Here is a 26,438-nt window from a genome sequence, read left to right as displayed (position 1 = left end):
CTACCATGAGTTTACGTTAGGTGTGCTCGCTAGCGACTGCGTAAAAAATGACATTTAAATGTATGACATATTGTGCAGCGCCCCTAGCGGCTACTTTCAAGAAATAAAATCTTCATATAATTTTTTGACGTATTCGCTAGCGAGCTCACCTAACGTAAACTCATGGTAGGCACACTGGTTTAATGTTTAGCTTTACGTAGGTAATACAATATCGACATTTAGCTGAAAATAGCTGTCAACGACAATCAAAAAAATCCTCGTAGCCCACGTAGCTTAACCCAGTTCAAGTCATAGGCAGAATAATCGGTCTGCGGTAGACGTATTTATTCTTTGTTTGAACAATGTTGTTGATGGAAGTAGATAAGGCTGCCGCTGGATACACATCGTCGTGTACTGTTAATTGATCACTTAATTATTTTGCGTGTCCGTTTAAAAGTCCCAATTAAATCTTACTATTATTTTAATAGATAATTAAGGAATGCTCGTTTAATTAATTGCAGGCAACTTTTTAGAATTCGAATGTAATTTACTTTATTCAAATGAGACGTGTCGGTAAAGTGGGTTTAGCTGTGTGCTATTATTATTTTCCTGTGCTTTATTGGAGATTCGTGTTCATTAAACTCGGGTGCGGTGTTGATAGCTTATTTAAATGAACTTTAAAGGGTCTTAGTTGCTTTTAAGGTGCATTACGGTTGATTTATATCGGGACGTTGCGAAGGACATGGGGGTTTGATGCTATCGGGAGATTTTGTCGCCAGGAAATGATCGCGCGGCGCAGGCTTAGGATATGGCTGGGAAAAGGCAGTAAACGCCAAAGTTAATATTATACTCGTCCATTGTTCACATTTAGAAAGATTTTTACACGGTAAGCAAGAGTAAATAGTCTATATATATAAAAATGAAACCCGTTTCGCGTTGTCACGGCATCACGTGTGAACGGCTGAACCGATTTCGATAATTCTTTTTTTAAAATGTTTGTGGAAGTCCAAGGATGGTTCTTACGGAAAAAAATATTAAGAAAATCTCTACGCTAAGGCGGTACGAAGTTCGCCGGGTCAGCTAGTTATATATATATATATTAGTAGTAAGTTAATACAATATTAATTGAACTGTGATAGATTACATAAAAAGTCAATCGTAAACTTTAGAGCAATGTAAGTAATAGAGTCCTCTAGTAATAATTATGGTTTTACTCACCAAGTTACTCAAATACGCCGCACATAACACCACACTGAAAAATAAAAAGAAATGGGTCTCAAATGAAACAGATCTATCTAGATCAGTATCCTATAAATCAAGTTATCTCCATATTAAATCGGATTTAGCCGGCTCTGCGCAGGAATATTGTTCCGAAGCTATAAATTAATCATGTAGGCTGTCGCTAAAATATCGCTTTTCTAAAGTGAGCCGGGAGGTGGCGCGGCGCATCGCGTAGAACACTGGCCCTCGGGCGCGGCGCCACAATAAGAACAATTTCACTGCAACGGTGGAGCGCGAGCGACGTTCTGACACCACGCTTGACCTTTACACAATAAATACAGATTACAGTTACTTCAAAACCCTTGCCTTTACACTACTATAATTAAGCACTAACTTTTGTATCACGGACGACAGCAAATCAAGTCAAAAACTGCGGCATCTTAAGTAATTACGATAGGCGCTGTTTTGCTACCAAAATAAACTGGCGATTGTACAATATGAAGAAAACATACATCAGCTTATAAAGAATGAACTACTTACCACCCACAGTTAAAGAAAACAAGATAATATTTGGGAAAATAGGATATTTTTCTCAATCTTTGAACCTATTTACATCCACATTTCTGTAGCATTCAGTCAGCCTAGACATAGTAACTGTTTCCTTAGCTGTTTTACTTTGAGAGCCTGTGTTATATGAAGAAAGTTATTAAAACTAACTCGATTTAAAATCAACTATGCATGATTTCTATAATTAAGACCATCATGCCATCGTCTGGTACTTGTGGAACAGTTTATAGACTGTTTATTCTGTGTTATTAACAATATTAGTGCCCTCTTTGTAAATGACTATGTGAATCGATTCCAGATATTTATTTTACAACTTCAAAATTGCTTCTGACTGCTATAAAATAAAATCTTTATATTCAGTATCAGTTTTACTGCCAGTCTATTTTTAAATCCAGTTTATGTCAATTGAGGCAGTTGGAATATATATTTTGTAAGTGCCTTTAGTATTTTCATGTATAATTTATATAACTATTTACAATAGGTATTTTATAAGAAATACTTGTAGGTATGTCCAATTGAAAAGCATTTGTTGACAGATTTATACCTATAATGTGTATTAAAAGAAGCTTTAACATAAGTAATACATACAAAAACCTTAAAATATATTTGTTGTTAGAAGATCTGTTTACGTTATTCATCCAAGTTTGATTCTTCTTCATGGTGCTCGTCTTCTATTTCCTCTTCTTCCTTTTCACCTTCTTCAAGCCATTGAGTCATTAGGTCTTTAGCTTCAGTTCTGCAATAAAAAAAAAATATAAATCAACCAAGAATAAGTTCTAGTTCTTGCATCTCTAGACTTATTCCTATTACTGCATGAGCAGTATGTACCGTGGTACAGTCAGCGTCAAATAGTTAGTGACATTCAAAGTAGCAACACGTCTTGAATAAGTTCGTGTTGTCAACTTTTTGACCACTTTGTCACGAATGTACTACTGATAACAGATACTGACTGTACTGTATCTGCGAAAACAAAGTTTGCTAATATTGAAAACTTCTTGAAACATTAACGAGTCTTAAAATGATTACAGAGTTAGTTCAATTTCGTCTTCACTGTCGTTGTGATGTCGACGAACCATTTATGGGTATTCCTGTACTTAGTGTTTGGTGAACGATCTAAGTTAAAATAAAAAAATTGTAAATTTAAGTTCCTACCTTTCTTCAGGAGTAATAACTCCTTTGTTGATCCTCTTCAGCCGTGGTAGTGTTGCCAGAACTTCGACTCGTATCTCTGCGTCCTCTTCCTCTTGCCCCACTTCTGCATTTTCCTCCCCCGTGCCACCCATGTACGGACAACCCTTCATGATAAGGGTGTCTAAGGCAGTGAGCACCTGTAACAAAGTCGGTTAAAATGGTTAACCAAATAGGAAATTTGGATTTCGAATCGGTATTTTTTCTTGCTGAACATAAAATTATAGTAAATGTACCAAATTACTTACCCGTAACTTCTTAACTTGCCTAAGTGTAGCAACTTTGCAGTTCCTCAAATTGATATACTGCAGTTTCTTCAGCCCTTCATCAAATCCATTCAGCAACTTTATTGGGTTATTCCGCACATGCAATATTCTCAGATTTACCAATCTCTCTATTCCATCGAGGGCTTTAATTTTATTACCAGCCAAGTATAAACTATCCAAGTTGGGAAAATCAAAGTCGGAAATATCCTCGATGAGGTTGTATCTAAAATCTAAACATTTGATAGTTGGCATTCGGTTGGTGAAGAAAACACGATGTATCCTGTTGTATCCGACTTCTAGTGTGCTCAGTTCTGGTTGGTAAACGTCATGGACAGTGGAAATTTTATTGTTATTCATGATGATAACTTGCAGATACTTCATTTTTCTGAGTGCAGCAGAATATAAAGCATTGTGATCTGCATGTATGAGCACAAGATAGGGTAGCTCCGTTGCGGCTTGCAGGGCGTCTAGGTCTAAGTTATTGTTTGATACATCCAGAAACTGGAGATGCTTAAAGTGTTTTACTGCTGAGATATCAGTTAAACTCATCCCTGTGCAAGCCGCTTTTAAGTACGTGTATCTGTAATAGAAATGTTCATTACAATTATGATTTCTGCACTCTACATGCAGTTTCTGTAAAATTAAGGCGCATTGGTATTCGAATTGAAATTGTACTGCTCCAAAACTACGCCCCTTGATTTATTATTTTTGCTTTTGTGAATCTTCCTCCACTTATATTTATTTATTTTAAACTTAAATGCACACAAAACATTGTACAGGTGATAGCATATTCACTGTGTTAACTTATAAAGTTTTATCAAGAAAATGTAAGTGTAAATACTTACCCGTCTCCCTCCGCAGTCTTCCCCAGCAGACTTAGCCGTATGCTAACCTCAGCTCTTTTCAGGACCCTCACTGGGTAGACGATCTTCTTCTCTTCTTCTTCAACAACGCCCTCGCCAGCCAACTGCTCGTCATACTGCTGCTGCTCGTCTGCCGCAGTGTCTTCTGCTACATGCTCCTCGCCCGCCTCTGGGGCGGTCTGGCTTTGGGCTAGGTTGAAACGCGATTTCAACATATTGATATATGTTCACAAATCTCAAGTTAAATTAAAATTGTGTTTTGTTGTTTACGTTTTTTGACAATTTGTCAAAGTGTGTTATTGCTGTCAGTTGACTTTTATAAATTTTGAGGTTTCAGTTGCATAAATAATTGGCAAAATTGCTAAAACTGAAATGAATTCTTTAACATCGCTCGTATCGTACTCCATCTGGGAATCGAACCCAGGACTCTGGGACCTTAGTAGGTTTAGTTTTGAAAGTTTATTTATTAATTGCAATTATTTAAAGTTCAGATTCAGTCGAAGAACTCACAGTGCCTTTATAATATAACAATAGACACATACAACTGTTAATTAGCATCCATTTTACTTATGCCTAATTTGTTTTCCATTTATCTGAGCATAAAAAAACAAGCCCATGTTTTTGTTTCGTAATAAACACGAATCCGTAATTTAAAAATAACATTTAGAAAGCTTCAGAATTCTTAATTTAAGCATAAGGTTCCGACGTTATTACCATTGTGTAACCTCGGCGAGAGGTCAACCCGATCGGGTGTCCCATTAATTTTTCTTTAATTTGTAATTTTCCCAGTAATTAAGACCAATGTCGTTTGTTTAATGCAAATGAACCTATTCCCGATCATTAGTCTGTACACGTTCTACTAACTTTTCGTTAATTATCCCCGAGATCTAACACTACGGCGACGGGAGTTCATTATTATTCACACGCAACCAAAGAGTTCCAATAAAATGCACTAAATTAGTAAACAGACGATCGTCAATCCTACACTAAACTTTAGTTAACGTTCGATTAAGTGCGGCTCAACCGGTCTGTGAATTATCCGAACTCGATTATAGGGTTGTGATGATAGATTTTTTATCTCATTTAAATAAAAATTACGCGCTTCACATTATGCGGGTAACGGGCCAGCTATTTCCAATTTTATCTATCTGTTCCAATAATGATTGCTTTTTAGATCGCGTTGGATGTCAATCAGATTAGATTGAATTACCTTCTTAAATTGTAACGTGGAAATAAACTCTATTCTACTCAGATACACACACGACTGGAAAATATATGATGTATTTAAAAGTTTGCAATAAGGTTTTTTCTGCGAGAAAAACATATGTAGTTCATAAAAAGGCAATTAATTATAAATACAATATGACAAATAAATATCTACTTAAATCTTAAGACCTAGAACCTGGTAATCTCCATAGAGTAAGGCAATTGTTTTTCTAGCATCGTAAACAAGATTTCCTTACTTATGATTTCGTTCTATGTTGTGGCATTGTGTCTAACGTTTTCGTATTATGTGTACACATTTACATTTTAAGCCATGCTACTGCTTACGTTCGGTCAAAGGATTTATAGCGACAACAGAAATTTTGATGTGCGTTAATTTGCATTCCGTAATATTTATTTTTATTGTTTAACTGCTGCAGGTTTCAATGAAATGGATAAAATACAATACTTTCTAATATAAAATATGCTTATTGTTCGTGTTTGTATATGTTTGGTAGGCAGAGAAGTCACCCCGCGGTTCTCTAACGAGATTGTCCCCATTCTTGTACCGAGCCCGCGCAGCCACCCGCCGCCTCGACATTATCAATAAAAAGTTTCCAACTCAATTTATCTTATCGCACGGTAGTATCGTGAGTAGTTTCCACAATGAACGACGTGCCGATATCTACCAATTTCTAATCTGAATGATCCACCTTGTTAATTAGGTCCTGCGACGTGAAACGCATCTAACTGGCCCCGTTTTAAGGTCCATTATTGTCTGGGTGAGGCATGAAATTTCTTTTTAATTTAATAACTTAATACGCTGATAGGTATAGGAAGCCAATGGTGCGCGAGCTATCGTCCGTCAGATAACACTGTCCGGACTGTCTGTGCGCGCCCAATCAAAGTACTTCATTAAAATCTTATCGACGCTAGATAAATCACCTAACGACTGCGATCGATTATTTGGATAATTAATGGTGGTTTCTTAAATATGTCGGATTCTTGTCCCCGGAGAACTGGTGTGGAGGCACGATCCCCTCAGGGAAGTGTGATTGTGTCGCGAAGCTCGCCGATAAGCCGTGAGATGTAAACCATACGGAGATCATTTTAATTAGCCGTGTTTCATCGAGATCCAATCTAGAGGTGGCTGGATGGCGTAAACATATAAAATTCTTGCATAACATCATGTTCAAGTTACAAAAATTACCTGTATAAGTACATTCAAGTACCTTAGTACTCGTAATATTTTCAACCGTTGAGTAATTAGTTATAAATAGGCTTACATGAAATATCAATGCTTGTTAGTATTTTTAGCGTTCCTCGTATATGGTATGGAGTACCGTCTGCAAACCTACGCCGAGTATTTTCGTAGCTACGAGATACATTTTTTGGAGGGCAAATTGTCTTTGTCTTCTTATTTAAATATAGAATGTTCTATAATAGTTGTTATTGTTTCAGACAGTCCTCTCGGAAGCGTGCAGAGGTCGCGTGCAGCTGATCCGTCGTCCTCCGTCCCGATACCATCGCGCGCCACCACATTAATCTACATCAGCACGCGCTCGCTACCAGATTAATGAACCAGATAAACCTCATACAACTACAGATGTCCACAGCATTATACGCGTCTCCGAGACAATAATTGATGAATTAAACGGATTCGACGCTTTTATGAATGTTAATGATAACGGTCGATCGCCGGCCGATGCGAACTCGATAATTAGAATGAATGGTGGAAGAGAGCCGCTCGAAATTGATTGCCTGCAGTGGAATGGTACCATAAGTAGCACTCGGGTGGCTAATGCGCCTCCACTCTTAACTGGCGTCGCCACCTGTCGGCCACACGAGACATATAACGCTACATAACGCTACATTCGTATTCATTTGTTTACAACTGCTTTCTAAATTAAAGATCTGATTTTGTAAAGCACCATTTGCATCTCACGAACCTATTTGTATCCGTGGCTTCCGTGATTTATCAATAAACAGCGCTGATGATATCTTAAAAAATGTAGTAACGAAATGAGCATAATTTTATTGGAGGTGCAAGGGAGAGACGTTGTTAATGTGATTTTCGATCTCATAGCGCAGTTTCCATTAGTGACGGAAGTAAATTAGCGACTTGTATGACAGACAGATACGATCTCGATGTGAGATAGCTTGTCGGATAGATTTCCATACTAACCACGCTTCTGTATAAAGGTAGATGCGATGAAAATGGCCTAAACCGGAATGATATACGTTTTTAAATAAAATTAATAATGACGAAGGCAGCCAATTGATCAAGTTGCCTAAGCCAAGATTAGACGCACGATTGCACTGATAAATGGTAAGATCTTTAAGGTCGACATAATATGCTTTTCTTCCGCTCTTAAAATATTTAATATGAAGCAGGGTAGGTAGTGTACCAATATACCTTCAAATTGTACGGATTGGAAATTTGAACTTAGTAATGAGATTAATACCGACTGCGTAATTAGGTGCCTAAAAAGTTTCAATGGTGTATGTTATTCAAGTTTGTTATCCATATCTATAAACATAAAAAGGTCTGAATTTTTTCAATATGAGTTTATTTAGTACCTAAAGGATTATTTAAGAGATTTCACGGTTCCTCCTAATGTTGTTCCTAATCCACCCGGGTAATCCATCCACCATATGAAATTGACCATGTCTGAGTGCAGCTAGTGTTGTGCAATATCTCGACTAACGCCTCTATCGCGATTGGCGATTGCTCGAATGACCTTAATTGTTTCAATTGAAAAACTACGGCAATCTTCCACATATCGGTGGGAACTGTTAATTGATTTTACTGATGTTCAATTAATTTATTTCAGCCAGTTGCCTAGTGAAACGGTTTTCTAGGAGTTTTTTTTAAAGATTTCCCATTTTCGAGAGATACCTATCGTACGTTAACAAAAATGTTTAGATAAATAGGTATTGTAAAAGATTCGCCTTAGTTTCTGGATTTTCTTATAATTCATAACAAGTTGCAATACCTACTTATTTATATATAGTCTGTCTCTAAGTTGTCTGTTAGTTATGAACGAGATTGAGCTTTAGGTACGATTCAACTTACGCGTGCGAAACCAGGAGTACCTAGGTAAGTACTTAATTAAATGCTAGTTTGAAATTAAAAACTCATTTCCCACAATAAGGACGCGCAATATTTGCTCGTTTCCCTTACTTTATCGTTCGGAGCCGGTATAAAAACCAAAGGATAAAGGCATTCGATCGATAAGGATTATGGTGTGAGTAATTAAGGCGGTGTCACACCGCGGGCCGTTAATCTTGCGATCGCAATCGAAGATGATCGCGTGTTGCCCACTGCCCCCGGTAATCTGCACCTTATGGAATAGCCGACTCTACTCGGCCCTTTGTAGTTTATATTGTGCCTTTAAATGCTTCTTTCATGAAAAATAAAAAAGCTCTCAGTTTCAAAAGTGGAACACGAAGGTTTAACGTCTTAAATAAGATTTTTATGTGCCTATTATATTTTTTTTTGACGTTTTAAGTGCGCTTACGCATAAAAACTTATTATTCTATATCGTGTGAAAAGATAATGCATTTCTCTTGTACAATTTCGGCGCGCGCGCAAAAATGATTAATGCAGGGTGTGATCATCAGTATTTCTGCACATTGTTTGCGTGTCGTCCTTTATCCATGCATTGAGAGTGCTTGTGTAGTAATGTATCACTTTCAAATTGAAGAATTAAGCTGGACGAGATCAAGAACGATGAACTAAAGTAAAATTCCGTGTTCATTTTGAGTCCGGTCATAGTAGAAATTGATATTGAATCTCTGAGAACCTCAGTCAAGCAAACAGAAGGCATAGATATATTGGCTACCTATTAAATTTGAAATGGGTGCATTAGTATGTCAATCGTCTATAGCAAATTACGTGATTTATGTCCAGCTACTTGTCCCAATATGGCCATAAATCAATAATCGTATTTTACAACAAACGTTTAGTAATCCGCAAATATTATGTGACGCGCGCGACAATTTGACCCTCTAATCCGTAATCAAAAGGCAATAAATAACTACATAGATACGGTGATATTGCCGCGGCGCATACGTGCGGATCGCGTCCCGGGCAGCCTCCTTAAACCGTCTGTATTTACTTTTCAACCGCACTAACAGATAAAAGTGTCATAATATTTATACCATAACTTAGCTTTCTTATGACCCACTGTCATAAAGTTGGCGCGCTTTCTAGACTGGACCCACTGCGGCATTCTCGACCGTGGTGACCCGCGCATTGGGTCCGGAATCGTAAAATGTGGAAACGCAAGATGAACACTGCTATCCAGAGCAGATTGTGGCCGTCATTCGATAATGTTTCTAGTTAGTTCGCAATAAATATGAGAGTCGGAGTGTCCGGCCGGCCCGGTGATGTTCGCTTCGATGACGGTATGGACTGTCTAATTTTATTACCAATATATTGTCATTAAGTCGATACTGATCTTGTTATACGCACAATGAGAGGTACTAGGCCCTCGACGCCGGGGTCCAGCGGCTGATACAATTTATATTCAAATGTCACTCGCTTACGGTCTGAGGAAATTTCTCACTCGTCGGATTTTCAGGTAATCTTGAGTTAATGGTGTCACGTGTGGACAAATATCAAAGCTCTTAGCGAGGTTCACATTTGAATAATAAAATAGTTAAGGCCGGGGACAAAGGTATTTACAGTCATTTGCGGAGATAAGAGGTAAGCTGCGACATAATGACTTGACCCGCTGTATATTATACTCGGCCAAATACTTGTGTAAAATTATTGTTTATTTCGTTAAATAGTCAATAAACTATGATTAAAAGGCAGTTTTACAATACATAGCAAGATTTTAGTCTTTATCACCAATTTTTTTGCCCATTGTTGCTTGCAACATAGCAAATACATGCTAAGCAGAATATGAGTAGAGTCGTTCCTCTAGTTATACAGGTGGGTATAGTCTCACTAAGTGAAGACATGTCACTTAACGCGTGTAATCTTTATCACCCTGATCAATATGTCACGCTTGTCCGGAGCAGTCAAAACACGACATGTGCATTAATTAGTTAATCTTCAGCCAAAGTGCTGATAGATCTAGTTATTGTAACGCTGTCAGTCAAGCTTACCGCGGTGTGAACGTCCCGTGTCCCGGGCAAGAAGCAACAGCTTCTCACGGGTATTTGAACCAGAGCCAACACTATACAAATAAAGAAACCACCTTGTGTACAGTTCACGTCGTGTGTTTGCCGGCCATATAAACTGACCGTATTCAGTGTGTACCCTCTGATCCTCCATTTAACGCTGAGCTACTTTGGTGACGTCTAAATTAGTAAAGTGAGAAAAGCTAACGCTCGTAACCATTTTCGATCGCCGGTAAATCGACTCGATAACATCTCTCTTGACTCTTTGAACTCCATCGGTTATTGTGTGTTGATTCTGTACCTGCCGTAACGGGAAAGTTAACTCGTAACGCGACAATTCATACGATTATATTTTATGCCCAAATAAGCTTATTTTTCCACGTCAAGTGTGAGTATTACTGACAGTGTTAATCCATGTTATTACCGTCGGATGGTACATTTTTACGTAGTTTAAGAACGTATCTAAATAATCTTCGAATTTATTTTACATTGTCAAAGAATTCCTACTTCTGAACTAAGCACGTGTGTTTATGTTTATTGAAGGGGAAAACATATAAAATGTATATTAAAGTAAGATTTGATGGTAAAAGCGAAGTAGGTATCGTGGGAGGGCATCAGAAATCGATCACTGTTTGATGTTTCCCACCGCATGTTTTATTCGTGCGGATTAACCAAACAAGCGCACGTTAATCCTTCTCACTTGAAATGTTATGAAAAGGCTGCGAGCAATTAATGTTATTATTAATGTAGCGGTGCCCGATGCGGCGAGCTGCTCGTCTGGTGGTCTGCCGCCCGATGGATGACTTTACTCCATCATATTAATCACCTTCCGCGGACCCACTCGGCTTACGCGCTCCTAGATTGAGGGCCTCATTACAACCTTTCTTTAGGCTAAATATTAATTGAGACATTTCGAACTACTGTCAAGTAGAAACCGATATAGACTAACAAATGGCAATGCATAAATTAAACGTAGCGATTTCTCAATACCCTCGGCGGTTAAGGAAGCGGCTGTCATTATTTCAAAGCAGGGTTTTTGGTAAACGCATAAGGATCGCAATCAGTCGGATCGCCATTCTTTCTGTTAATCGCATTATAAATTGACGAGGCGGACGCCGCGTCGCCCTTTGTCGGCATCGAAACGGATGACTCCAGAATTAACTCTTCAAAAATAATGATTACGAATTATTTATAAATGTCTATAATTAGTCTACTGCTTAGGGGATATCTTAATCGCCACTTTTGATAGATGAGCCTATGTGATCAATTGTTATCCGAGTTCATTATTGCCCCCGGTATCTCAATATTCATAATTTACTCAGCTTGTGAATATTTATATGCAATATATCGATGACAAGTTAATGAACATTAGAGATACTTTCGTTGTCGGAATCTTTGTGCGGTGGACACAATTGAGGGGACTGCGTCTATTAAAATGCCATAAAATAGTGTTATGAATGATATGAAGAATGGTTATGCCAGCTGCAGGTATCCAGCATTAGAATAACTTAACAAAGAAAAACAATTAAATAATGATAAAGGCCGATATCAAAATTAATTACGAATAAAAAGTCAACTTTAACATTCATTTCAAAATCAACCTACACTTTCAGACAGCTAAATAGAAAATACACATTATTACCATAGAAATAGAAATCCCATAAAAAGTTATTTTTATTGGAAAAGTGCAAATCTATTTAATTTTGTGAGATCATAAAAAATACTCTAGTCTTTAGACCTAAGTGCTCAGTAAATCTAGATCGTTAACATTGACAACTGGACGACGCACTTTCAGAAAGCGATTGCAGTCAAATCAGCTGCATAGGGCCGGTAGATAATGGAAAACGTCGATACTTTAGCGATAAAGTTAAAAATATTAGATTTACTTAATATCTGGGTTTATGATTTATCTTTTTACATTCACTTCATAAACAATGAACGATGTGGTCAACTAGCTCTAATGTAGAGTTTTGCCTTGATCTTTTTGAAAAATGGAGCAAACATAATTCAAAGTGAAAAGGCTGTATTAGTTCGGTGGCTTGGTATAGGGAAACCCTAGTGCTGCAGTTCAAGAACTTGTTAAGATGAATTAAATAGGGCAGCAGATTGGTCTTAGTTTTACGACTTCCATTTACAAAATAGTTACCAAGTAAGTAAAGTCACGTGTAATAAATAGTACATGCATTATATAATATTAATAGTATATTTGAGAGGGTAAAAGATCGATAGTGCCGAGATAGATCAGCCCTACGCTGTGGCTAGGACTAGTATAAAGCACGCAGCCACGCGAGCCTTTCGTGTGTTCCCTTCATTACTCAAAGCTCATTTGGAGCCCAAGTTGCATTGAAAGGAGCGATTTTATTGTCCTCTATTGATTCCATTGACAGCCCGAGGAATGCGTCCAATGAGAACTGGTTTATCTATTCTGTCACTTCATTAACATACAGGATACGTGGCTGTAAGTACCTATGTAGAAAATAATAAACGCTGAACCACTTTTTTATACGGCGCCAATCAGATTCTTGCTGTCTGCAACAGTGATGAATGGACGAATTGATTTGTAGATCGCATTTTTTGTTTCAAACAGCCTTATTATGTTTCATTATATCAATACTACGTTGAGTATGATTCCGACAAGTTGATAGAGCTTGAGTAAACCATTAATGTGTATTGTTTGATATTGAATATTTGAATTTTTCCTATTTAATAACATTTTTTATTCGACCGAACGCACGAAGGTACTTACTCGAAATAACTCTTCAATATTAACATCATAATAATAACATTGTTACTTTTTTTTAATGTTTTGGTGTGTTTACCAGTTCACATTTTGCACGAAGAAGACGGCTCGAGGTTCGTTCACACCCATTCACTCCTCATTTGCAACTACCCTCATTCAAACTACATCATTAAAGGCCTCGTCCTGCTGCGTCGACGTCGGAATGCAAACTCTAGCAATAATAATGCCACCTAATGCCTACTCCAGCCAGACATTGTAACGTTGACAACTAAGCTCAACCCATCTGATAATTATGCTCATAATTTTAACCCTTATGTCCCTCGAGATACGGACACCGAAGCACACGGACAAATGTGGCAGTTGCGACTATAAACAAGTCTGTGAAAGTAAGTTGGTGCAGACAGCATTATAGTATTTTATATGCAGGTACTTAGTACTCTATATAATACAATGTATCACCCTATTACCTGAAGCATACAGTCGAATATCTTGAAAACGCTATAGGAATACATTTATCTATGCCCCGTTGATGACGATATAAGTGCAATAACTTTGCATATAGGGTCACTACATAATAAGTTGAACTGTAATCCTTATCGATATGACAGAACGTCCACATTAAGTAGCGCTGATAATCGTCGGTGTAAAGCGACGTGCTTTTAAAATGCTGACCCGGGGATTGCGTCAATTTTTTTGTGGGACAGAACATAAAAAATGCTTTTTAAAAGCTAATATTTACATGTCAGCAAGGTGTGTCAGAATGTGAATAATAAAGAACGCGTGCGCATCCCTTGTCGATGACGCGGCGGTTCTGATACGCGTTCCTGGTAACCCTACCGCCTTGAACAGGAAGTGTCACTTCAACATGACATGAGTTTTGTTCTGATTCCCGATAGTGTTGAAACAACATTTATCTACAGATATTATCTATGAATATTTAATACATACAGAACATTTTTAGTTAAATCTTATTTGTCCAATATTTGTAGAATATTTGTAGAATATTATGTCTATTCATGCAAATTATACAATTTAAAATGGCATGTAATTTGGGCTAACAGTAACAACAATATTCACTGATAGAGCTAAATGAAGGCTAGGAAAATGTATGAAAAATATTATCATCCAATTTGAGATTCAAACCCTCAACGTATTTATTCCAAATTGTGAACCCTGCAAACAGCTGATTGTGTTGTAAATTCTTTTTTTTTTCATTTGTACAAACCGCACACGTTAATTAGCAATGTAAACACATCTTTACAATGTTTCTACATTATGATAGATACAGTTCCTATAAAAGAACACATTAATACTTTAATTGAAAAACTTGTTGCTTAGCATAAGCCTATTATGGATTTTATTAGTACTACTAAACACTTCGCACAATAACATTATTTTATTTGCTGTTGATCATAGCAATAATGTGAGACTGTAGGTAATGTGCCTATAAATAGACGTATTTACGCAGAAAACATGTTAAAACAGCAAAATGAATAGAATTCCCGACGAGGACTCCGGCAGATAATAATAGGCAGGTTTAGAACTACTTTTACTAGCCTCGTAGTCCCGGAGCCAAGTACTATTTTCATGTATGTATTTACTAAAACATTAACTGAGACATAAAACTGGTGGAATCCTATGTTCTAATAAGAGACAATTAGACGGACGCAAATGTTAAAGTGCCGAAAATAATGTGATTTTTGATTAAGAAATACATTATTGTTGATAATGAAACAGTAAGTAAATGGGCTTAACATTATAAGTGTTTCAATTTATTATGAAGATCCATAATAAATAAGGATATAAATACTTGTATTTCTAAAAGAAAAACACTTTTAAAGTTATATTATACGGTAACTAATATTATGGCCCTTGGTCTATCGTCTGCGTCCCCGGAGAACAGAACTTCTTTTACTTTATTTAGCCACGTAACAATACCTTGGCGTGAACTTGGATGATATTCGACTTACGCTACGCATTCTCATTCTTAACGTAATCAGGCAGAGTCCATTTACGCAGGACGACTCTTCAAAAAGGCATGAGTTACGGTTTGAGTTATTTATAACGTCCAGTTTGTGCAGTACATAGTCCTGCTTCATTGGCCTCACGAATGATCTTAATTAGAAGTATTGTCGAGCCAGGTAAATTATGCTCGCCGTGGCTTTGTGGGGACCGCTTTCGTTCCCAGCCTCTCGTTCGTCTCACTGTAAATCAAATACCTATCAGATACCCGATGCGTTTGCCCCAAAGCGTTGATTAACAAATTAATGATATTGTAACGGTAATAATTTTAATGGCGTTTAATTTTTATTTCGGTGTACATGAATATTTTAATGCGCAAACGCAATAAAATCTCGGTTAGTTGCTTTATTTGGTCAGGTTTGATGAGGCTTTACAAATTGGTTTTTGACGTGTTAATAAAGTCAAGACGAGTAAAGTAATAAATTGAAAGATTACCAGTGATTTTGCTCATTCATTAAAGGGTTTTACCGCTCACTTAACGAGAAGTGGATCTAAGCTTTCACTAAGACTTATTGGGTTTAGTGCGTTTGAATTAATGTGCAATAAACACGCCAGAATAACATTTCGCTTTCACGTTTGACAAGTTCAGTGGTTTCCGATATTTACTGTGGCATAATTGTGAGGAGATATTGTCCGCACTCAATGCTGGGGTCCATTACTGAATGGCGTGAGTTGGGAAGAGTAGCTTAGTTATTGTTGTTTAAAGATTGTACTAGCTCTAATACGTAATTCAAATTCAAATTCTTCGTTAATATGTAACCCGTTTCACTGTTACATGTCCCTATTATAGTTTATTCTACTGCAAAGTGGTAGAGTATCTACCACTATTACGGGATAAAATATCGGTTGGTACCGAGATATGACGAAATATAATACTAATATTTATGTTCTTATTCGATCTAGTTATTCAGTCATTCACGTTCTAACTACATTAAAGTATAATAAGAAACGAAAGGTCCTTTCCATGGCTTAATGTAAAATTGTTAGATTTACTAGATATTGCCACTTCCTACATAAATTCTGGTGCGAGCGATTTCATTGCTACTGGAATTAACTATTTGCTAGATCACTATCTACGAGAAATAGAATTTCACAGGTAAAAATAAATGTAACAGACACCACTGGAATGTTAAATGAAGCAAGAAGTCTAGGGCCTTATTGATATACGATCTCTGTTCCTTGGACGACTTAATTTATCACTTTCTTTTTTAAATTAACTTTTATTACAATGACATAGGTTAATGCCAAAGTTTTACTCGATGCTCTCTTCTGTACTACTCCTACCATAACTAAATAATGGATTTAAAATATTGCAGTTCAGTACGCGAAGGATGAAGGCAGTTGTGATGTTGATAATAATTAGATGTTTAAATAAGTAATAACCTGAATAAAGTTCAATACTAAATTTTAAGTAAGGTTACAAAGGATAACTTGAACTAAAAATAAGATTTCGTTATAAATATCTACGGGTCTGTATTCGATTTTAAACAGCAGTCGGCAGAATTGCGTTCACAGATAACGTTTTCTGTTAATGATTTCGAAACGTTTGTCTTGTAATTGTATTTAACTTTACAGTCATCAGCGTTAATGTTTTGGCGGCTTTGATTGCTTTCGAACGTGTTGTAAAACAAAATAGACATTAAAATTATTGTATTTATTAAAGTTTATGTTTGAATTTCTCAGGAGTCTTGGCTAAACGGACCGTGAGATATTTGTCTCTCTTGGAAGTATCACTACTGCTTAACATAAAGGCCGTTTAAAAAATGATAACTCTTAATACCTCCGGCCGTGTTTATCTCGTTTTCGGTAATAGAATACCGGGGAATATTTTATCAACGCACGACCGAGTAATTTAATATAAAGCGTATCACTAAATGATCTCTTCGTTGCGATAACTATCAGGAGGTTAATAACGGTGTTGGAGGTTCCTCTACGCGAGACACGCGCCCGCGATATTATCGCCTCCGAAGCATTATTGATGAGAGCCCGCCATAACCAAATAGCCTTAGGATCACGTTTATTTACTTATCCAGCGTTTGTTAAAGTTGCTGTACTTCTGTGGCTAATTGAATCTCAGGTCGGTGAACTCGTTTATGACAGGTGCAAGGCGGAATGGCGTTTTCGTGAGATTGCGCCGAGATTGTCAACTACCGGCTGCTGATAAGAGCGGCCTGCGTGCCTTGCCCGAGTTTAGGTACCTAATTGTCCAACAGAAGCCGAGCTGCGCCTTAACGGCCACATCAGTGCCTCCGTCGTTTATGGAAGAGAAACATTATAAATAACATTAACTGCTCCTTAGATTGCTTCATTCATTCTTGTCGAGCCCATTGAGTAACTCGGTTACCGACGCGGCGCAAATTGCGGACAATGCTACGTGTCTGTGAATAAAGTGTACGATTTAGCTATCTGCTATTGACATTTAATTTTCCAATGCAAACAATACGCAGCTTAAGGTTCAGCCTCAATGACTCTACATATAACCGTTAGGACAATCCCGCGTTTTCTCTTCTGGATTGCACGCATTTATTAAACAAACAACTTCATTATGTTATTTCTTGGTATCTGGTTCACTTTTCTTGGACAACTCCTAGTATTATTGTTCAGTAGCACAGTGAACTGATATGATATCACTCAATGACTCAAATTGCATGATATACTAGTAAGTACCCACAATGTCTAACTAAAACTAAAAAATTTGAACTTATTCGTATTCTGAATTCTGATATAATTTGTGAGCTTTACTTATCCACTAGAGGAAAAGACAATTATGTAGTATTATGCCACCAATATTGTTTACTAACAAACTTAATTAACTCCGGCGACAGACTACAAGCCTTGGCATTTGCGACGCGTGCGCAACCGGCGACCCATAACACTCACTCCAGCTCACATTTAGGACAAATTAAATTACCAAGTACACGGTAGATAAGCTAAACAATAAATACTTAACAGCTTTGAACTTATACACGAAAGTTAACATTTGTCGCCTGCCGCCAACGATCTCGCGATTGTGAAAATGTTAAGTTACAAGAATTTTTCACACCTAGGTACCTAATAATACAGAGATAAGTTAACAAAAAAATAGTTGTCAAGGAAAGGATGCGAATTTAATTATATGTATATTGCAAAATGGAGAGAGCTCTACATAAGATTTAAAGACCCTAATTTTAATGTCGAATGTTAGAAACTAAGTTCTATGTCAGAAAATCAAAGGTTAAACATTAGTCTCCATTCATACAATACACTATTATTTTCAACTTACAAACATTTACAGCTGAATCACGATATTGAAATTTCGCTTTGACTTGACATCAAGTGTTCGGTCGTTATGTGATTGCATTTAACAATGGACTTACAGATAAGTCGGCACATTATTTAGGTATAATTCGATATTCGTGTCAATGTTGTGACATGTCGAGATTTTAACCTTTGAACGACTGTCTGTGTTAAATGTGCATTAGAATGATGAATTACTTTGTAAGATATTGTTGATGTTTATTTGCTCTTAATAATTCATACCATAGATTTCTTTACGGTTAAATATGTCGATATTGTCGAGGGTTTAATGGAATAAAAATAACCATGAAACGAGGTTTAGCAACTTAAGATCGTTACACTTTAGAGTCAGGTGTAGAGCTATATTATCCTACGAAAGGCTCATTGGTGCATTTTAGTCATAGCACAAAACTAACATATAGATTCGAGATAAAATCCAGAAGTGTTATCACTTGTGTGATCAGGCAAATAACTTAGCATAAAAACAGTCAACTTGTTGTTATTTTTATAAAACGATACGTGTTTAAGTATATCAAGTGGCGCTGGAATGCTAATAATATGGTTACAAATGTATTGGTCCCCATACAGATGTAAATGCGGCAAGCTGCTTCTATAAAATTGGAAATGTTATTGCTTCGCAGCACGTCAACTATTTGACATCTAGAGGCTGGCCAGAGACCCACGGGCACACAGAATTGCAGAACAAAGTATTGATTAATTCTATTAAGAATCGATATCGTTGAAAATAGCTCAATAAAATTAATGCAATTTGTCTGGCGCCAGCAATAAATTAGGTATAAATATAGATGGAATAAATAATGTCACAGAAATGTATATTTTTTTCACACATTTGCCTATCGAATTAATGTTCATAATGTTGATGTAAAAGTTGTTTATTATCTGCTATCATATTTTTTAATTAAATTGTTCTTTGAAATATTTATATTATGTAGCTTATGCTTTTTCTAACGCGTTTTTCCTGTTATTAACACTCATTTAAGCGCGTCTGTTTTTATTCAGTTTTAAATTAAAAATAGCTTGGTTTACAGTTTGTCTACAAAGGACCAGTATTTCCATAATAAAGGTGTTACATATTTTAAAATGATACATAATTTTAAAGTTTTCTTGTATGTTTTTTTTTTACAGCTAAGAGTATCTAAACGTCTAAAATATCTAAACCCAGACCAATCTAGTCAGCTCTACATTAACAACGTTTTTAATCACCGAACTTGTGTGTACTTCATCGTGACTACTCGCAAATAACTTTATCAGCGATCTCAAAAAGTTTTTATATCAATTTGTTTAACAATGTTAGGTCGTTGTCCTGCCTACACTTGACATTTAAATGGCAATCGGTGTTCCTTTATTATCGTTAAGCACATAACAGGTAATTTATGTATAATGTGAGTTAGAAAATAATTTGTAGTTATTATGAGTTAATTGCCAATCATAAAAAGTCGCACTTTAATGCAACTTTGTCACTGTTAATTTTAAGAATGGTGTTATAACTTGCCTTATTGAGTGAATTATAGAGCTATAGTTTCCGAACGAATTAGCGTATAGATGAAAATGAATATTACCATGATGACAAATGAAGCATCATTTATACATATTAAAGTTGATAGATTGGTGTGAATTGCATAAATTAGAAGGTTTTTTGGTGTAAAATAAATTAATTGTTAATAAATGATTTTAAGATGGAGAGTTCCATTCCGACATTTATCAACATTGACAATTATGTGAAAAGCAAAAAGAACAATGTTGTAAGTTTTAGTTTGAGATGCGACTCTTAACGCTAAACACATTCTTAAAATGTTGTTCTAATGCCATTTTCTTAAAATATAGGAGACATTATTAAAGTCCACTGGTTATCTTTTGAGACAGTTCTACATTTTTAATTTTGTGAATAGTATTTACTCGCTGTCGCTATACATTTTGCTACGACAGTTTCTTCTGTAGGCGTATAACCTACGGAACCCATTAGCTTCCCGACGCGTATGCCTTGACCGTTTTTATTTTATCGGCTGGATCGATTGTAAAGATAAGTTTATCGTAAGACAAGTAGCGGCCACCCGGCCGACGTCCCGGCTAGCCCGGATTTTATTACATCCAGATACGAGTTAATTCGCGTATACTTCAAATAGCTGAAACATCAATGACCGTCCGTCCCCTTAAATCTATGGACACAAAGTCTATAATTAAACAAAAATGTATCCAACCATAAAAGTTGATTGTTAGATTGTAGCAAACGAGGAATTCCTAACATTTTTAAAAAGGCATCTAGTAAGTTTATTAAAGTAATAAGTACTTATCTACATAGATTTTCCGGGGCAATCGAAAGTCAATTCATAAGCGACAATGAGTCATATTATTTTTTTGTAAGCATCTATTCTTTGGCGGTCATGTTTTTGAATGAGTGTAATATTTTCAATGGACAATAGAAACTAGACATACAAACCAATATTGAGGAAGTAGAGACTACAGTATGTCAACCTATCCAAAATTAACTTCATCTGGAACCTCGTGCTTTAAAAATAAGGTTCAAACTCTATTTTGAATAAATTCTATATTTTGTGGTAGGTTGATGTGTCGTTGACTGTACATCATATTAACGTTTAGATATGGTGGCGTCCGCGACCGACCGATCGCAGCAAAACTTATAAATAAAATATAATAAAAAAAAAAAAAAAGTACTTTTCTACAATACAAACTTGGTTTTGAGAAGCAAAACTCGTTTCTTGTCATATTCAAGCAATAAATCATACAACTATTATTTAAAAAATTGACATTGCCCTTTTCATCTCTACAATGTTGTTCTACAATTTTACTTAAGGAATTTGATACTCCTATAGTGTGTGATTTATAATACTTAGGTAACATTTTATAGAAAATAAATGAGATACTAGACTCTTTCAGCAGGTAGGTCACGAACACGAGAGAGAATACTTTACCTACACACTCGTATTATTAATAACTGAAGTTAAATGTTTTCAACCAAGATGCGTTAATACTCTGATGTTATTATTTCGCTTCATGAATCATACAACTCCAAGCAAAAGCTGTCCCAACTTTGTACTTAACTCACCCACAATAAATCACATCTCACCTATAAATATAAATCAACGGTGACATAAAATACATTTATATTGTTTTCACTCCGAAATGACAATAAAATGCTTCAAATTCATGAGTGATTTAATGTGTACATCGATGTTATGTAAGTACTAAAGTAAAAGATAAGCTGCTTTAAAATTTACAGACGTCATTTGAAACTATATCGATGATCTGGACTTTATGGCTACTTCAATTTTATCGACAGGACAGTTCGCTGGGATCATGCAATGACAGTTTAAACAACTGTGTATACGTAACAAATATACAGGGCGATTAAAAAACAAAAGTAGTTTAAAATAAATCAATTTGAAATATTTTGTCATTATATTAGAGTTCGATTTCTCCAAAATCTCAAGATTCGATTCTTGGTTGCCTTCTTTATAGTATTTTGGCATCGTCATTTCACTCGATGACAACAGCATGCTTAGTTATGACTAACGGCAATTAATAGTGAGGTAGCAGACTAAAGGGATCTGAGATGTTCATCTCAGTTTTATAATCCTTTACAACAGAATATCCTGCCCCAATAAATCAAGGCTTAAAGTCGTGATACGAAAATCTTTGGATCAAAACATACCAACTTTCCATATTAGGGATCTACATCTGCGTCGGCATATCAAGGTAAACAATGTGCCTTCTAAAGTTCTAGCGTAGTTGCAACAAGTGCGGTTTTGCAACAAAGAGTCGATTTCTCTACATATGAAAATGTTGGTTTCCAGCGTTCATCAAATTCTTATCTTTCTTCTTATCTTTTTCAGTTTTTTTTTCACAGCCATTACTTAAGTTTCTTGAGCTTTGTTGTTATTTGGGTATGTTTAGACTTGAATTTTATTCATTTGACACCAGTTTATCTTTTCATATCTATAGTCTGAGTCTAAGTGCATCAATACACATTGCCTCGAGTTCCCACCTAGGTTAAATCATTGCTATTATACTATATAATGAAACTTATACAGCATATTGTTTTTATTCATGTCCGGAGATAGTGGGGGTGTTGTTCCTGACATATCGGAACTGTTATTCAAATGTACTATGTTGTACATCCAAAAAGCAAACTCATGTATCTACATCCAACCATAACAACGTAGGAGTCTGTTAATCATGTACACTACACAATTTAACTAATACTAGCTAGCATTATAACGATACACAAATTCTCTAACCGCAACACCAAAAGTAGGTAGGTAAAATTAGTTAGCAATGGGAAGAGATTAATGATATTGTATGTGTATGCTTTAAGTGGGGTACATAATAAAAGCGAAAAAGTTATTCTCGAGAGTAACCAATTGTATAAGCAAACAAATGACGAAATGCTATATTCGTATCAGTGTGCATGGTGAAAATAACACTGGCAGTTTTATTAGAGACACTTTTTACATTCATAACGATGAGTTCTTGACAGAAAAATATTAGAGGTGGGGTAAATTTGCTTCATAGCTTACCTACGTCGAGGATCGCGTCTATTATGGGCACTTACGGCCGAGGTGTTTGGAATATTGGATAATATTCGATAGTAAATCCCGCATCGAATTGCATTGGACGCACCAGAAAGGCGGAGATGAGCTGGGCGCCACGTCTGTCCACTATCCAATTGTGAAGTTTGTTTGTCTGTGTTTATTTTGCGAGAAAACACACAACAAGGAGTTTGTATCCTTTTTACAAAATAAGTTGTCTTCAAATCGCAGGTGTTGAAGCGCATTTGAATGATTATAACCAGTTTCTTTCATTATTTTTCATTCAAGATTAATTTTAGTATTGTAACAGTGATAGAAAACTCTACACATATTTTGTTGATGACTGAAAGGGTAATTTATACCACACTATAGACAAAATATTTGTATATTCTGTATTATTTTGTTGTCAAAGCTCACAAATACCTCAGACAAAGCCGCGGGCGTTCGTTGTGCAGCACAAAGCGACCCAGCTATCGCCCATCGTCCACTCCAACTGTTCGTGTGTGGCATTCTTTATGCAGATTCAATAGCGTAGATGTTATTTCAACTCTCCTCGAATTAAACTGTGACGTCTTTATGGTGGGTATTTTGCGGTCATTCTATGATGGAGTATTAGGCGCCTTATCTCCAGACATAAACACGGAATATGCGTACATTTACTAAGATTACTTCAATAATAACACACTTTCTGTAATGATTTCGACATATTTTAACGTGGCGGTTATGGAATGTCATTGGGTTTGTTAGGCTTCATATCGTTAAGTGAATCGATTGACTGGTTGTATTTTGTAAAAAGCTCCTACTTGGTTTAGTTTGGAGATATTGTGTAATAGCTACCAAATTGCACGCAAACGTATTTTTCTCCGGCGTTTAATAATGACTGACATCCAATTGACAAACGATATAAAAACATAAAGCTTACCAAAGTTTCTCAAAATTCAGAGGTTAGAGTTTGATGGGTCACTGAACTGCTGAAGAAAATAGCAGCGGAACAAGTTGAAAGCTTAGGAGTCAGTAGGTATATTGGTCAATAGTAACTTTTAACGGTCCTCCAAAGTCCGAAGGAAGGTTGACCTTTGAAAGGTGGTCTGATTTAGAGTATCAACTCAAAATTCTAGGAAAATGTAAAACAACTTTCCTTCTGGATCAGGTGACTGTATAAAATATTTTGTTTTGTCACCACCAATTTCTTTTGACATGGGCTACAGGAAGTGACCTTTGCAACTAAAAGTTTGTTGAGCATGGAAACAGAAAAAATGGAATTAATGTAAGTACCGAATTGTTTCGAGGAATTAATTGTGTCAATTCTATAAAAAAAATATTGTTTTCCGAAAACGCAACTACGATCAAATGTTGCTCTTATAGCTTACTTACTGAGGAATCATAACGAATTAGTGTAGCATATTATCTTGTTGTAACTGTTAATTTTCCATAATTTACAGACTGTTGACTATAGGTACTTGACAAATTAAGTGATACCTCACACTGTATTTCACAATAAATAAAACAACTAAAATAGTCCTCAAGGCACGAATCATGTCTATGTTTTAAAGGCTACATTCGCGTGGCCCGTGAGGCGTCCAGCCGAAGAGTTATGTGCCATCCATACGTGAGGTAATTTCTTCACTTCGAGAACTATTTCGTCGTGTCGAACTCTTAACTATTGACGTTATCTTGATTTACGCACTTTATTAACATTTTATTACACGATTGAGCGCGTTTCGTAAGTAGTTACTTGGAATGGAGTGCCTTAGAGCAGAAGTTACGGTGTAAAACTAAACTATTCTATAAGAATATACGAATTAAGTATGCTGATTATTTTCAGGTTCCAAATAAGAGTTGAAACTCAAGAGATTTTTTCGATATCTTCAATTTGCATATACCGATAACCTACCTACCTAAGCGCATAACTAAGTTCCTAAGATTAAATACTTAGTTGCCAGTATTAATTTTCTAAGAAAATCGTTTATCCAACGTAATCAAATGTTAAATAACCAGTATCGGTCTTAATGACTCTCAACACAAAATACATAACTCTAAATACGTATCAACACCATTATTCAGAATTATTCTTTCGTTTAACACTTTAAACTAGTCTTACGTTCTCATTTAATCTTTCGTAAAAGCAATATTTTTAAACTTTACGTATTAAATTATGTCCCGACAAAGAAATATTTTGAAGCCAGAAAATTATTTTTGAATGGTTTGAGAAGATTATCAAGATTAATTTCTAAATATACCAACGAAGCATAACAAAAAGGTAAATAAGTTATTAAAATCAAATTGAAATTTACGATAATCATAAAGTAAAGATTAGGCTACTCCGATATGTCGTTTGTGATTTAAGTACATTCTTGGTCATCACAAATGCCCATAGATCGATATGAGACATTCTTCCGTTGGGTATTTTATGTTTGGAGATCACTGGTAGGTCTGAGGTCCACAAAAGTTGTGACGTACGAGTAACAATAAAAAGGTAACAATGAAAATAGACTCTCCCGAGAGTGGACCCCCCAACCTCGCCGGTCAAATAATAAATGCGTTTATGATCTATGATCTGAAACTGATACTTATAATAGCTTCTGTATGGGAAGCTCCAAAAACGAGCGTAGCGCGCGCGTGATAAATAACCTCAAAGACATTGTAAAAGGTTAGAACTTTATCTTTTTCTTTTGTATTATTTTCAGTTGGACAGATGTAAATGTTTGTGTTCTACAATTCATTGATACCTTATTGTAACGTCCAGTAATAAGCGACTCTACAAATTAGCGACGTCAAAAGTATATAGTTTTTAAGATATAGCCGGCCCAGTAGCAATGCTCCGTAAATCAATTAAGCGCAGCTATACCGTCAGCGCGGATTAAGCAGTAGATAATTTTATTAGCGATTCATCAGCAATTACGAGTTAATTTGAGCCACTAGATATGCGGCAATAAAAGGCTGGATTTATAGTCACGTGCTGTTAGGGGCGGACGCGATATTTATTGCTGTATAGCGGTTTGTTTGTTTATTTATATGGTAGCCGCGGCGGATAGAGGTGGAGTGACGTGTCGCGATCGCATGTCTGCGGGGAATATATCAATCGGGCGGAGCGCGTAATGTCGGCGCCCGCGCCGAGACCGGCTCGCTCGCTAAATGACTCGCAAACTTGCTACCGATCTACGTACTTTCAGCTTGAATGTTAAGTAGTTTTAATTATTTCGCATGCGCCCCGGGTCCCTCCAGCACCCGGCACATTTATCACCGCGCAACTCGTACACGCATTACTACGCAGAAACACGATCGACGACGAATATTAAGATGTTTATTGCTAAATACATAATTGAAATATTACTTGTAACTGTTGCCCGTATATTACTGGGTAGGTACATTAATTTGTCAATAAATCGATAAGGCATTGACAACGTTTTAG

The 26,438-nt window shown here is 36.3% G+C and overlaps 1 protein-coding gene across 1 annotated transcript; it reads right to left on the bottom strand.

The window, feature by feature from the left end:
* Positions 1 to 2,397: 2,397 nt before the first annotated feature.
* Positions 2,398 to 4,299, bottom strand: LOC114364306 (leucine-rich repeat-containing protein 23). The gene is made up of 4 exons (XM_028320411.1): positions 4,067 to 4,299; positions 3,204 to 3,801; positions 2,920 to 3,095; positions 2,398 to 2,503 (listed from the first exon to the last, which is right to left on the bottom strand). Exons 1-4 carry the CDS (start codon positions 4,297 to 4,299, stop codon positions 2,398 to 2,400), a joined length of 1,113 nt encoding a protein of 370 aa, XP_028176212.1.
* Between the last annotated feature and the right edge of the window lie 22,139 nt (positions 4,300 to 26,438).

Source organism: Ostrinia furnacalis, unplaced genomic scaffold (assembly GCF_004193835.3).
Source record: "Ostrinia furnacalis isolate ACB-3 unplaced genomic scaffold, ASM419383v2 OfSCF7368, whole genome shotgun sequence".
Taxonomy (NCBI): domain Eukaryota; kingdom Metazoa; phylum Arthropoda; class Insecta; order Lepidoptera; family Crambidae; genus Ostrinia; species Ostrinia furnacalis.
Note: the sequence above shows the minus strand (reverse complement) of the source record. Positions and strands in the feature narration are given on the sequence as shown.